Raw genomic sequence first — 12,828 nt, forward strand, 5'->3', positions numbered from 1 at the left:
CTTAGCAAGGTCACTAGTAAATACATCTGAGGCATGTTGATGTGGACCAAGCACGACTTCGGCCATCTGAAACCAAATAGATATTAAAGTGAATATGATTAAAGAATCCCCACTTATCTTGGTATGTTATACCTGTAGACCTATATATTATATATACCTTTTAACCTCGCAATGGGATTGTTTCGTTGGCCATGGAGGTTATAATATACCTGGTATTTCTACTTTTATACAGTCTGATAATGAATATGTATATAATTATCAAAGTTCAGTTTTTACAGCGAAGACTACATAAAAATTTAAAAATTTAATTTCTCATTTTGTTCATATATTTGATTGATTACGTTTTCTGTATTATATACTGTAAAGATTATCTACTATATAAAAATAAGTCGTGTTTTCCTTCCTGACGCTATAACTCCAAAACGCAAGAACCGTTTTCCACGTTTTTGCATTCGTTGGAAAGGTCTCGGGCTCCGTGAGGTTTATAGCAAAGAAAATTCACGAAAAATTTCAACAGAAAGGCGGGAAAAACGAAGCCATCTGGTGGCAAAACGGAGTTCGCCGGGTTTGCTAGTTCAATAATAAATAACATCAAAAGTCACCGACATTCCTGGGGAGGGACGCACTACTCCATATTCAAAAATGGGACCGAATGACAACAATTTTCTATCAATCACAAAAAAATCGTATTAATCCTTTTTAAGCTCACGGTGTTATAGAGAATCTAAACCATAAAATTGTAATACAGTACATACAATAACAGTCGTATTAAGTACGTCCTACGTTTTAGGAGCGTCGGTTAAAGAAAGGAATAACTAAGAACCGTTACTTACGTCAGGATCAACGACATAATCAAATTTAGCATTGGCCTGACGGATAGCGCCCTGAGTTATACCGTCTATGTTATCCACCAGATAGCCAGTTCTTAGCGTCATGTTCACTAGTTGTGTGTCTTTCAAGTGGTACCCTTTATCATCATATAGTCTGTAAGAATGTTATATTTACAAATAGTAAACTCATACAAACAGAATAAAAAGTAAATTCAGTTAATTTTAAGGCGAAAATCCGTAGTTCAATAAACGTATTTGATAACAAAATTAGGTCCGTTATTCAATTAAATGTTCCAATAAAATTGTATTTCGAGGAAAAATACTGAAGTAAAATAGAACAAAAACTTATAAAATAACGAAGAATAATTGGCAATTAAAGAATTTCTTTTAGTAATCCAGAGTATATTTCGATTATTAAGTGATTGAATCTGAAAAAGTTGTATTTGTTTAAAATAGTTATAAAATAAATTACATACTTGACAACCCCCTCTTGGATAGTATGCGTCCATCTCCATGCAAATGGGAATTCTAAAGAAATCTGCGGCGGAAGATTCTCATTATAAATATCTCTAAAGCCCAGGTCTGGACAAAGGACGCCATCGTGAACGAGGTTGTTATAACCTAGAAAGAACACAGAGTAGTTTTTATTTTTTCTATTTTATTACCAGTCTTTTACAATTATTCATGACACATACACTCCACAAAGTAAATACTGTGCTATGCGATAATATTTTTAATGTGGAAGTTGAGCGCTTTAGAAATTTGGCCACCTCGCACCGGGGAAGGTAAGGCCCTTCCGAAGATTTGCATAAAACAGTATTCCAATGTTACTGCGTAAAAGCGGTGAGCGGAAGATCCTTTACTTTTCGGCTTAAAGTCCCAGTTATTAGTCCTTCTCTTATCCCTAAAAAGCGGTTGACGCATTTTCAGAGGCACTACCTGATGATCGCTTGCCTGAAACTTTACTTATTTGAAATTTTAATACTTTTTCATATCAAAAACTATTAATATGACTATTTTAATTCAGTAGATTTAAAATATATACTCATGATACATAATTCACTTCAATACTGTCAAGTTTATTTCCATTAAACTCCATTACTGTCAAATCCATCGACTACCATCAGCAACATTTCATCCAATTTATGAACTTAGTCTTACCCATGATTGCAGGCATCAACTCATAGAAGGATATCTGCATGATAGAAGCAATAACTATTTCCCTAGTCGTAAAGAAGAGTCTCTCGTCGTTCCAGCAAGGGTTGATGCTGCTCAGAGCCGAAGCTATTATGTTGTGGTATCGCCAAATCCAGATGGTCATGAGGTTTATGCCCAGAATCGTGTTGGGACTGTCTTCGGCTAAAAAGGATGTTATGACCTTCGAATTAAAATGTATGGCAAAGAATATAATGAATTTTGAAATTACGAACTTACGTGTATCATGACATCTTGTTTCATGAGGTTTCTGGTTCGCATAGCACAGATTAGGGCCCTTCGAGCTTGGTGGCCATACTTTGCCAGCCTCAATTTCGAATTTTAGCAGGCCATCCTTAAATAACCTTCCCTTTTCATTCAGAGATCGCATACTATTTCCATAAATATGGGATAAATCCAGCAGAGGTGTTGATGATGAAATCTAAGAAACAAAAATGAATAGTTGTTTATTATAATTAATGAAATAAGATGGATCTTAATTAAATTTCCAGGAGCTGATATACAACAAGACTTTATCAAAAAATTCCTTCACGTGATTGAGATATCAGAAGGTGTATCAAGGTTGTAATGCATGTGTTTAAAACTTTTGTACGATTAAAGCAATTACTCGTGGATAAAATATCGATAATGTGGTACTTCATACAATTAGAATAGATGTAAGAAATTCTGAGCATGACAAGGAAATATATGTATACTCCAACTCCTCCTCTCTTCCTCCTTCAAACTTGTGCAGGTAATGCAATAGCTGATAGCTTTTAACCTCTTTTTACTCGGCCGGTGGTGCGAGTTACAGGACAACTGAAGGGTGACGGTATGCATCGCGCGATGCGACGAAAATTCTTTAACTTTAAACCCTTAGAATTTTCACTTTTCGCCAATCGAAATTTATATAACTCAAACGTGACTGACAGAAATTTGTCATGCTTATGACATTGTTATGACGTAGGCATCCGTTAAGCAAGGATTTTTTTATAAATTCCATCCCCAAGGGGTAAAAATAAGGGATGAAAGTTTGTACCATGACAATTTACAAAAACAGTAGCTAGTTAGCTGTAGGGCGAAGCTGCAGGCAACAGCTAGAATAAAATATAGCTCATGAGTACCAACCCTTTCAGGGATCGTGTTATTGGCCACACATTTTACCGACTGGTAGGTCGTCGGCCTGGTCATGTTGTAGCAGCGAACGTTCGAGAAGCGATGCACGGGATCATCGTTAGGTATGGCGTTAGGGACACAGGCGTAATCTTGCTTGCCTTTCTCTAAGCAACAGTACGGCTTCCAGATGATGTAGTTAACTGAAACAATTACATTTTTATCGCCATGCTATTGTATTATGTGAAAATTTATGAACGTTTTTTTTGACGTGACAACGTCTTAAATTAGGTTGCGGCTCGGAGGCACTCATGAAAAAGTGTAACGCCCGGTAACGTTACGATGAGTCACCGAACTATGATCGGTCCGCCGCGCGCGCAGCACTAGAGAATTAGGCGTATTGAATCGGCGCGTGCTTGTGTCTCTATCTCTGTCTTTTTAGTAAACAAAATATATTTTCTATAGTTAAAATTTGTGCAATTCTTATTTTCATTTAATTCCTTGTTCCTATTGTGCAATTTAATAATATTCATATCAATAAATATTCTACCGAGAAAAAGACGTTGTCACGTAAAATCTTCGCCCGTAAAAACGACTTTACAGGCAACCATTTTTTATGTATTTATTAAGTATACAAGTGCACTGCTTTTTACCGGAACAATTTAGGACCATGTTGAAAACCAGCGCCAGGTGCATGCCTGGCACAAGCTGAATTAAATCCTTTTGGCGGTACTGGGGGACACACTATTATTACACTTAATTATAATTATTTTATCTTATTATTCTTCTGTGTATTTTGTGCTTTGTGTCACACTGCAATGATGCAATGAAATTTGGTACATTTAGGCAACTTTTTATACCGATATTTCTACGAGATACCGACTTACGCGGGTGAAACCGCGGGGCGCAGCTAGTATCATATAAATTACATTGCATGCATATACGAGCTAATAAAATCGTGTTAAAATGAACTCACCAGTATCATGCATGGATACAAAGTCAGTAGTGAAGAAGACCAGGAAGTGTGTGAACATTTGTGTCAGCTGGAGGTCCGGTACCCGCCCCTCTGCCAGCATGTTTGTTCTCACAGCACGAGCGAGCGGCAACTTCTCTCCAGCCTTCGTAAGCCTCGGTTCATATCCTGAAAGAACAAGTAAATGGATGAATCCTTATTATCGGACATCAATTGTGTTTTAATATTCTGTTGGATGAATAATTATTGTATAAGATACAGATACGCCTGGCTGCGACTTGTTATCAACTGACTACATCAATTAGGCAGTTATGTGGAACCGAAGTACAGTTTTATTACGAGCAAACTAATATTCAACAAACCTTCTTATGATTTCTAAAATCATTCATATCCTAAACATTCTATTAAGTACCCTCAAACTTAATTTACAATGCGTTGTTTCTTAAAATCTCGGAGCGCGATACACGACTCATAAATCAATCATTTTATCATAAAAACATATCCAGGAAGCCCGTACACTTAACGCATTACACTCTTAATCTGCGCATTTTCATTGTAAATTATATTCTGATAATGGTGAAATAGAACTTAACGATAATCGTATAACATTTTTAAAGCCATACCTTCGCTGAAAACGGGGGGTAGCAAGCGATAAAAAGGCGTGTGCGGCGCCCCCATGGTGAAATACTTTAGGTTGTTGCATGAACCGTCTACGCGCCGTCCTTCCAGAGGACTGCATGGTAGGATCTCGTTTGTGCACCAGCTGAATGATTAAAATAATATGTATATTACTTAAGGAGGAGATAGTAGAAGAGATATAGAACTGGCTTTTCGCTTGCGGCTTTGTCCGCCTAGTGAAAGGAAAAGAGAGACTGCCGGCTGCCCCGGGGTTTTACTGGACTTACAGGACAAAAATCTCTGTACCAAATTACGTTCAAATCCTAATCTAACATTAGCGCATTTAAACAGACAAACTCTTCAGCTATGTTACTATAGATATAGTTCAAATTTAAATAATAAAGGTATTTTCATAATTGTATCCAATTCTGTAAAAAATACTTAATCCTCTTATAAAATTCTAATATCGAGCCAGAGCAAGATCTTTCAATAAAAACTAAGACCAATAACCCAGGTTGGTTATAAAATATGCAAATTGTGAGATAATAACAACCAGCTATAATATGTCCTTAATTACGATTGAAGCACATAAACCTCATATGAATATAATTTAAGCTTTTCATTCAGCAAAAAGTTTTATATTTCGTGGGGATTTTTCAAGGTTACTTGACGGTCATTTTATATGGTGAATTGTTACCTAGCAACATAATATATATACATGAGTACACATTTTAGACATAGCATTATGTTGAAGTCGAGCGCGCTTCGGCACGAATTGGGCTAGCTCACAGCGGGGAAGTACCACACCCCCACAGAAGACCGACGTGAAATAGTAGCATGCTGTGTTTCGTAAGGTGAGTGGGGAACTGGAGGCCCGTTTCCTTTTCCTCGCCCTTCTCAGTCCACTTCTTTCCTTATCCCTTTCCTTATAAAAGCAGGCAGCGCAATCGCAGAGGCACTTCTGCTTCGAATGTTAATGGGCGGTGCTGATTACTTACCATCAGGTGAACCGCCAGCTCAATTGCCCGTTTATTGCATAAAAAAAATATGATCGTTGGCAGAGATCACCGTAGGCGATAAAACTGCCTTTGTACCACTTTGTTTTTTCATTTTTGTGACCCTGGCTTTTTGTGAGAATTTGTGGTACAATAAAGTAATTAAATAAACCATGGGCGCGTAAGAATAAGATTTATCAATAATATTATAACGTATAAGTAATTTCTCAGCATAATGACAACTGCGATACTTTCGAATTATAGTCTAATAAAAAAAATGCGATAAAGTGCTCGTGTTATACAGTTTTTCGACAGTTTGCTTTCTCGCGTTAGATTATAATCTATAAGGTTTTTATAATCTTACAACTTCACTACTATATACCTATAAATCAAGTGATATATTTGTATTATGATTTATAAAGCATATTTAAAAGGGACTTATTTATATAAAGTACAGAAATACTATAAGTGAATAAATTTTTAAACTATACATGATCTTAATGATGATGATGAAATAATTATGATAAATTTTCTTTGATCGGATGATTCTTTGATCCTTTCGAAGATAAATTATGCGGATGTAGTGTACGGCCCTCGTCTGCTAGCTCGTACTAAGAATGCCATACAGCGAGTGCAAAACGCTTGTGTTAGGTTTTGTTGGGATATTCCTGTTCGAGCGCACATTTCTCCATATTTAAAAAAAAGCAAATATCCTTAACATGGACAATCGAAGGCGTTTACATCTTGCCTTCTCTTCGATGTGATCAATACTGAAGCGCCAGCGTACCTGTATGGAAAACTGACCTGGATGGGATGTAAGAACGGCATGTCTACTAGGGCGACCCACGTCAAACTAGTAATACCTAAACCATACTTCCATCTTTAGAGGCAGTTTCAAATATAGTGCTACTAAATGCTGAAATGATTTGACACCTCCGTTACGAAATTCTAAGACCTTATTAAGTTTTAAATCTGGTTTAAAAAAAACTTAATTACTGAATTTCATAACCATCCTTAGTCGTATAGTATATAGTGATTTTATAATTTGTTTCCTTTTTTTGCCTTAGTTTATAATAATTTATATAATTTATTATATTGTATAATTATTTCCTACTAATACATATAAATTTAGTGTAAATACCAATTTGCTTTTAAAATATCTGTAAGTATATTTGTGTGTTTATATAATGTATGCATGTATGTTTATTTCTTCTGACTGGCATTCCAACAAGGGGCTACTGAAAATCAGCGCTGCGCATTACGCGTAGTACATGCTGAGTAGTTACCCTTTTTAGCACCACACCGATTAGTCATAAGTTCAGTTTTGTATTTTTTGGTTAAGGTTAAGGTTATGTGGTGGTGTTAAATAAACATTCTTTCTTTCTTTCTTCAAATTTCGTTTCTATAGATGCAAATGCGTTGAGCAAATATAAGAAGCATAATATAAGATTTGCTTTAAACCTACTAATACTATAAGTGCGAAAGTTTGTGAGGATGAATGTATGTGTATGTGTACGTATGTTTGTTACTCATTCACGCAAAAATTACCGAACCGATTGCAATGAAATTTATCCTGGGCATATGATAATTTTATCCCGGGAATTCCACGAGAACGGAAAAGATGCCCGGTATTATCGATCTTTTCCGCTAATTACGCGGGCAGTAGTAACTCTATATTCAAGAAACTTTTTTTCGTTTCAATGAACATTTGTTTTTATAACGAAACTAAAATTTAGCAACCTTCCGTATGAATAACAATACGTAAGAAATATTTAATTATTTTATAATATCTATAAAGACAAAAAAAAGCAGTGGTGGCTCAGTGGTGAGAACCTCGGACTTCAAAATCGATAAGTCGGGGTTCGAGACCGGGCGAGCGTGCAGGAAATAAATTGATTTTTCAATTTATCTGCGCATGTGGATAATATCACCACCGCTTAAACGGTGAAGGAAAACATCGTGAAGAAACCGGCATGTCCAAGAATTAAAAGTTCGACGACATGTGACATTTGCCAACCCGCACTTGGCCAGCGTGGTGGATTATGGCCTGAACCCTCATAGGAGGCCTGTGTCCCAGCAGTGGAAACATATATGGGCTGATGATGATGATGATGATGATGATCTATAAAGAAAACCTTTCAAACTTACAACGAAGTGTTTCTCTTCACATGCTGCTTAAATTCTTCCTCCGATATCGGCTTTCCCGTATATGTTTCATAATAATTCGGAACAGCACTACATCCACATATAAAAAGTCCGAATATAAGAACGAAAAACATTTTGTTTATTTATTTGTACCGCCCGTAACGCCACACCGCGGTGGATTAAATCGCGACCGACGAAAAATCAGTATAATATAACTTGATACTCGTTTTAAATTAATTTTTTTGTTACACCTATAAGAATTTTAATAACCAGCCGAAAGGTCCATGACTCGAGTATACTAGCTGTCGTCACTGACTTCGTTCGTGTAATAAATAAATGTTTCATTTCCATGAAGTTTGAAAGAGAAATATTTCAATAACTCACACTTAAAAATGTGTACACATAGAAACATTAAGTAATCCATTTTCCAAAACTGTTTGTGGTGTCTGCGTAATAATCTTTGCTCATTGGATTTGCAACCATTTGCATAATTCTAAATTCTATTCCGGCGGAGAGATTCTGTTTGTTTTTGTTAAAATTTTATCGTTGTTATGACACTCTGTTTCTGGAAAGTTTAATTATATTAATTAAATGCTGTGGTTGTTTACGATTTTTAAGTTGCTTTGTTAATTGGTTGTTTTAATTTACTGTTTCATCAAAAAAACCAATACTTTAAATGGCAACACTCTCAGCTTTCAAACAAAAAAAGAATCTTAAATGTCGGTTCATCCAGTCAAAAGATCAGTAGGTAACAAACTCAAAACAAATGTAGTCGGATTAAGAACTTCCTCCTTTTGTCAAAGTCGGTTTAAAAGATGGCTCAGTATGACATGCACACCAATATATATATATATATATATAATAAGAACCAGCTATAACATTTCATGGGGATCTTTTCAAGGTTACTTGACGGTCATTTTATATGGTGAATTACTAGCAACATAACATATTATGTATATACATAAGTACACATTTTAGACATAGCATTATGTTGAAGTCGAGCGCGCTTCGGCACGAATTGGGCTAGCTCTCGGCGGGGAAGTACCACACCCCCACAGGAGACCGACGTGAAATAGTAGCATGCTGTGTTCTGTAAGGTGAGTGGGGAACTGGAGGCCCGTTTCCTTTTCCTCGCCCTTCTCAGTCCATTTCTTTCCTTATCCCTTTCCCCTTAAAAACGGGCAGCGCAATCGCAGAAGCACTTCTGCTTCGAATGTTAATGGGCGGTGCTGATTACTTACCATCAGGTGAACCGCCAGCTTAGCTGCCCGCTTATGGCATTAAAAAATATGATCGCTGTCGGAGATCGCCGTAAGCGATAAAACTGCCTTTGTACTTTGTTTTTTCATTTCTGTGACCCTGGCTTTTTGCAAAAATTTGTGGTACAACAAAGTAATTAAATAAACCATCGGCGCGTAAGAATAAGTGCGAAGTAAATTCTTTGAAAAGATTTATCAATAATACTATATACATTATATAAATAATTTCTCGGCAACGACAACTGCGATACGTTCGAATTGTCCCGAAATGTCATACAGTTTTTCGACAGTTAGATCATAAGGTTAGGGATTTTTAGGTTAAACGCAATTCAAATAAATATAAAATTTCGTTTACAATTATTCTTGGTCGGGCTAACCGAAATTTGTTATTGTTCCATTCAGTAAGTTGCTTTGTTAGTTGGTTGTTTTAATTAACTGTTTTATTAAAAAACCAAGACCGGCTTCAAATTACTAGAACTTAAACAAATTAACACTCTCAGCTTTGGCTTTCGTTTGGCTTTGGTTCGGCATGACATGCACACCAATATATTAATGTAATATAGATATTTCGCCCATGGACCATTCTGGTCCTGTAATTGACAATGTGAAGTCCCGTGTCCCCTACTGGGGTATGGGGCAGATGATATACATCTGTTTCACTGATCGATTTTCTTTATAGACAAGTAGGTGATCAGCCTTCTGTGTCCTGCCAGAACGAGACATTTTTTTTTATTGTCCCCACCGGGAATCGAACCCAGGACCCCTCGGTTCTACGCTCACGCGTTTACCACTGTACCAAAGAGGCGGTCAGATACAACGTACTTAATTAATAATTATTTTATAATTAGGTAATTTTTAAATTAGGTAATTGACAATGCCTACCAGTAATTAATGAAGTGGGTCAAAATCGAGTCTAAAGGACCCTTAGACTCAGATTGGATTGGGACTGCGATTGGTTTATATGAAGCTTGCTGATGATGATGGTGAAGCTTATATAAGCGTGTAATATTAATTTCGTTGAAAGGACGCTATTTTATAATTTCATGAAACGAAATCCACTCGGCCATTAATGAGTCCCATCATCATCAGCCCATATATGTTCCCACTGCTGGGACACGGGCCTCCTGTGAGGGTTCAGGCCATAACGCTGGCCAAGTGCGGGTTGGCAGATGTCACATGTCGTCGAACTTTTGTTTCTTGGGCATGCCGGTTTCCTCACGATGTTTTAAGCAGTGGTGAACATGTGGATAACAATCCACAAGTGCAGATAAATTAAAAAATTCATTTATTTCCTGCACGCTCGCTCGGTCTCGAACCCTAACTTATCGATTTTGAAGTCCGAGGTTCTCACCACTGAGCCACCACTGCACTAATGAGGCTCGTGACACATAAATTGCGCTGAGAACTTGTTGCGTTTGTTCTACTGGATGATTTTTGTATTTAAAATTACAGTAATGAATTACAAGTTAAAACGCTTACTATAGCTACTTTATTTAAATTTAAATCTTTTTTATATAACAGTTTCTATGAAACGGATTTTGAAAACAGTCGTTTTTGTTCTAATGTATGTATGAGTATCTAAATTAAATGAATTTTTATGTATCGCTAGAAGAAAGATGTGGGGTTTATTTTTAACACTTATCAGAATTCAATCCTAAAACATTCTTTTGTATTTATTAAAAGCTTTCACATAGGGATAATTCGAAACGTTCCAGTTCCAGTCTAAATCTTCATTTATTTGAAGACACTTAAAAATTAAACCATTACAAAAGCGATTTTAATACTTGAATTGATTAAAAGGTGCCGTATATACAGCACAATAACAGTCCAAAACAACAAAAAGCACGTTAAAAATCTCTTACAAAACCTATAAAAGCAACCTTATTACAAAAATACTGAAACGTTTTAAATATAACAACGAAATAACCCTGTCACGTTCCCGGCTCATGTCAGCGCATGTAAACCGATTGGTGCGTGCTGCGAGCCGAATCGACTATTAAACTATACAAATGCACTCGCTTTTTCGTTTTTGTACTGTATTTGTGTTATTGAAATAAACGTTCGTAGGGTGCAGGTATTTTATATGTATACTAGTTGTTAATATAAGAATATTACGTAGTAAAAATTTTCATACACTATTTTATCCCCTTGGAGGTAGAATTTATCAATTCAATTTTTTCTCTTCGGTTGCCTACATTATAGTGGCTATCTGCATGCCAAATTTCAGCTCGATCGGTACAGTTGATATGCCAGTCAGTCAATCAGTAAAATATATGAATTACGTATTTTTATAGATAATAATCTAAATTCGTGGATTTTACTTCTATAGCTCATGATAAAAATAAATGGGCGAATCGAAGTCGAATTGAGGGATGACCAGACCTTTGATACTTTACAAAGATATATATATGTAACAAAATAACAATTTCTTTAAAAGATACATGATCAAAAGTACATTATGTCAATAACCTTGAAAATTTGACTTTAAAATATATAATATTTGATTTTAAAATATTGACGAGGAATAAAAGTGACTAACCCTATTTCCCCTATGAATGGCTATGCGCTACGCCATCAAGCAAAGTGTCTTCTAACCAGCAGGAAAGACGGAGTTTACGAGAAACATCGCAAGCAATGCAACAAATTAGAAATACGTTTATTTCCTACACATTACGATACCTTTAACAAAGTTCTCAAAACAAGTGGTTTCTTTAGAATATTTTTATACACAATTCCAACTTCTATACAATTCCTAACGAATTCCACATTTTAAATCCGCCATACACCCGCACTACACCAAACGGTATCCGTCAATATGACACCTTTTCATACAGAAATCCCTGAACGAACATTTAATAACACAGACTTCGCAGAGCACCCACCATTCAGAGCGGATAAGTCGAAATATTAAACTCCGTGCAAAGAATTATTGCGCTGTAACGGACGGATTATGTCTCTGTCAACATAGACTATTTACTGCTCTGTACAATTTCATGAAATTGAGACGGATCATTATTTGCTGGTGTCTAATTATTTTCGAGTGTCCCGAAAATTCTGTGACCCGAATTTTACGCTTTTGCTTCTGTACAAAAGTATTTAAGCGCCTTGTGCTTATTTTAAGAGAAAATTCAATTGAAAGGATTTTTTTCGTACTTGTAATAAATAAAACATATTTTATATCCATCTACATTTTCAGAATTTTGGTTTCGAATTATTGGTCTCTTGTTTTATTTAAAATTTTAAGATTCAACGAAAAATCATTTCATTAGTTTCAGCCTTCTACTTTACTCACTAGATAACTATTTATTATACATATTTTACTAATCTTTCCACCTTGGTAAAGAAACTTATATAATTCTGTATGCTTTCCTTTTCATATGCTACGGGCGAAAGCTGGTAAAGTATAAATTAAAAACCTTAGATCATTAAAAACAACATTAAACGTATCCAAACCACTCGCGTGTCAATTTCCAATAAGGTTTGATTGACGTCTTAATTACAGCTTCATTTAGGCATTTAGGGTTTCAAATTAGCATTCAAGTTAAAATTTGAAGCGTAATAAACCTTTTTAAAATAAATATTAAACGTAGTTTGATGTTATAATAAAAATATTTATACTTAACGATAAAAATAAAATATAGTTTAAAAAAACTAAAAAACACGCTTTTCAAGCACATCAAACTAAAAACTATAAAATAATT

At 35.6% G+C, this 12,828-nt stretch overlaps 1 protein-coding gene across 1 annotated transcript in view; it reads right to left on the reverse strand.

Annotated features, from left to right (window-relative positions):
• LOC119831345 (peroxidase-like) overlaps nucleotides 1-8,002 on the reverse strand; it is a 10,848-nt gene extending 2,846 nt beyond the window's left edge. Inside the window, exons 1-9 of the mRNA XM_038354648.1 lie at nucleotides 7,872-8,002; nucleotides 4,734-4,873; nucleotides 4,114-4,278; nucleotides 3,153-3,340; nucleotides 2,265-2,466; nucleotides 1,992-2,189; nucleotides 1,307-1,451; nucleotides 834-984; nucleotides 7-66 (exon numbers count right to left, since the gene is read on the reverse strand). Coding sequence (XP_038210576.1) covers nucleotides 7-66; nucleotides 834-984; nucleotides 1,307-1,451; nucleotides 1,992-2,189; nucleotides 2,265-2,466; nucleotides 3,153-3,340; nucleotides 4,114-4,278; nucleotides 4,734-4,873; nucleotides 7,872-8,002 — 1,380 coding nt within the window. The remainder of the gene's footprint in view (nucleotides 1-6; nucleotides 67-833; nucleotides 985-1,306; nucleotides 1,452-1,991; nucleotides 2,190-2,264; nucleotides 2,467-3,152; nucleotides 3,341-4,113; nucleotides 4,279-4,733; nucleotides 4,874-7,871) is intronic.
• Nucleotides 8,003-12,828: the final 4,826 nt, after the last annotated feature.

This window comes from Zerene cesonia, chromosome 13 (assembly GCF_012273895.1).
Source record: "Zerene cesonia ecotype Mississippi chromosome 13, Zerene_cesonia_1.1, whole genome shotgun sequence".
NCBI classification, from domain to species: domain Eukaryota; kingdom Metazoa; phylum Arthropoda; class Insecta; order Lepidoptera; family Pieridae; genus Zerene; species Zerene cesonia.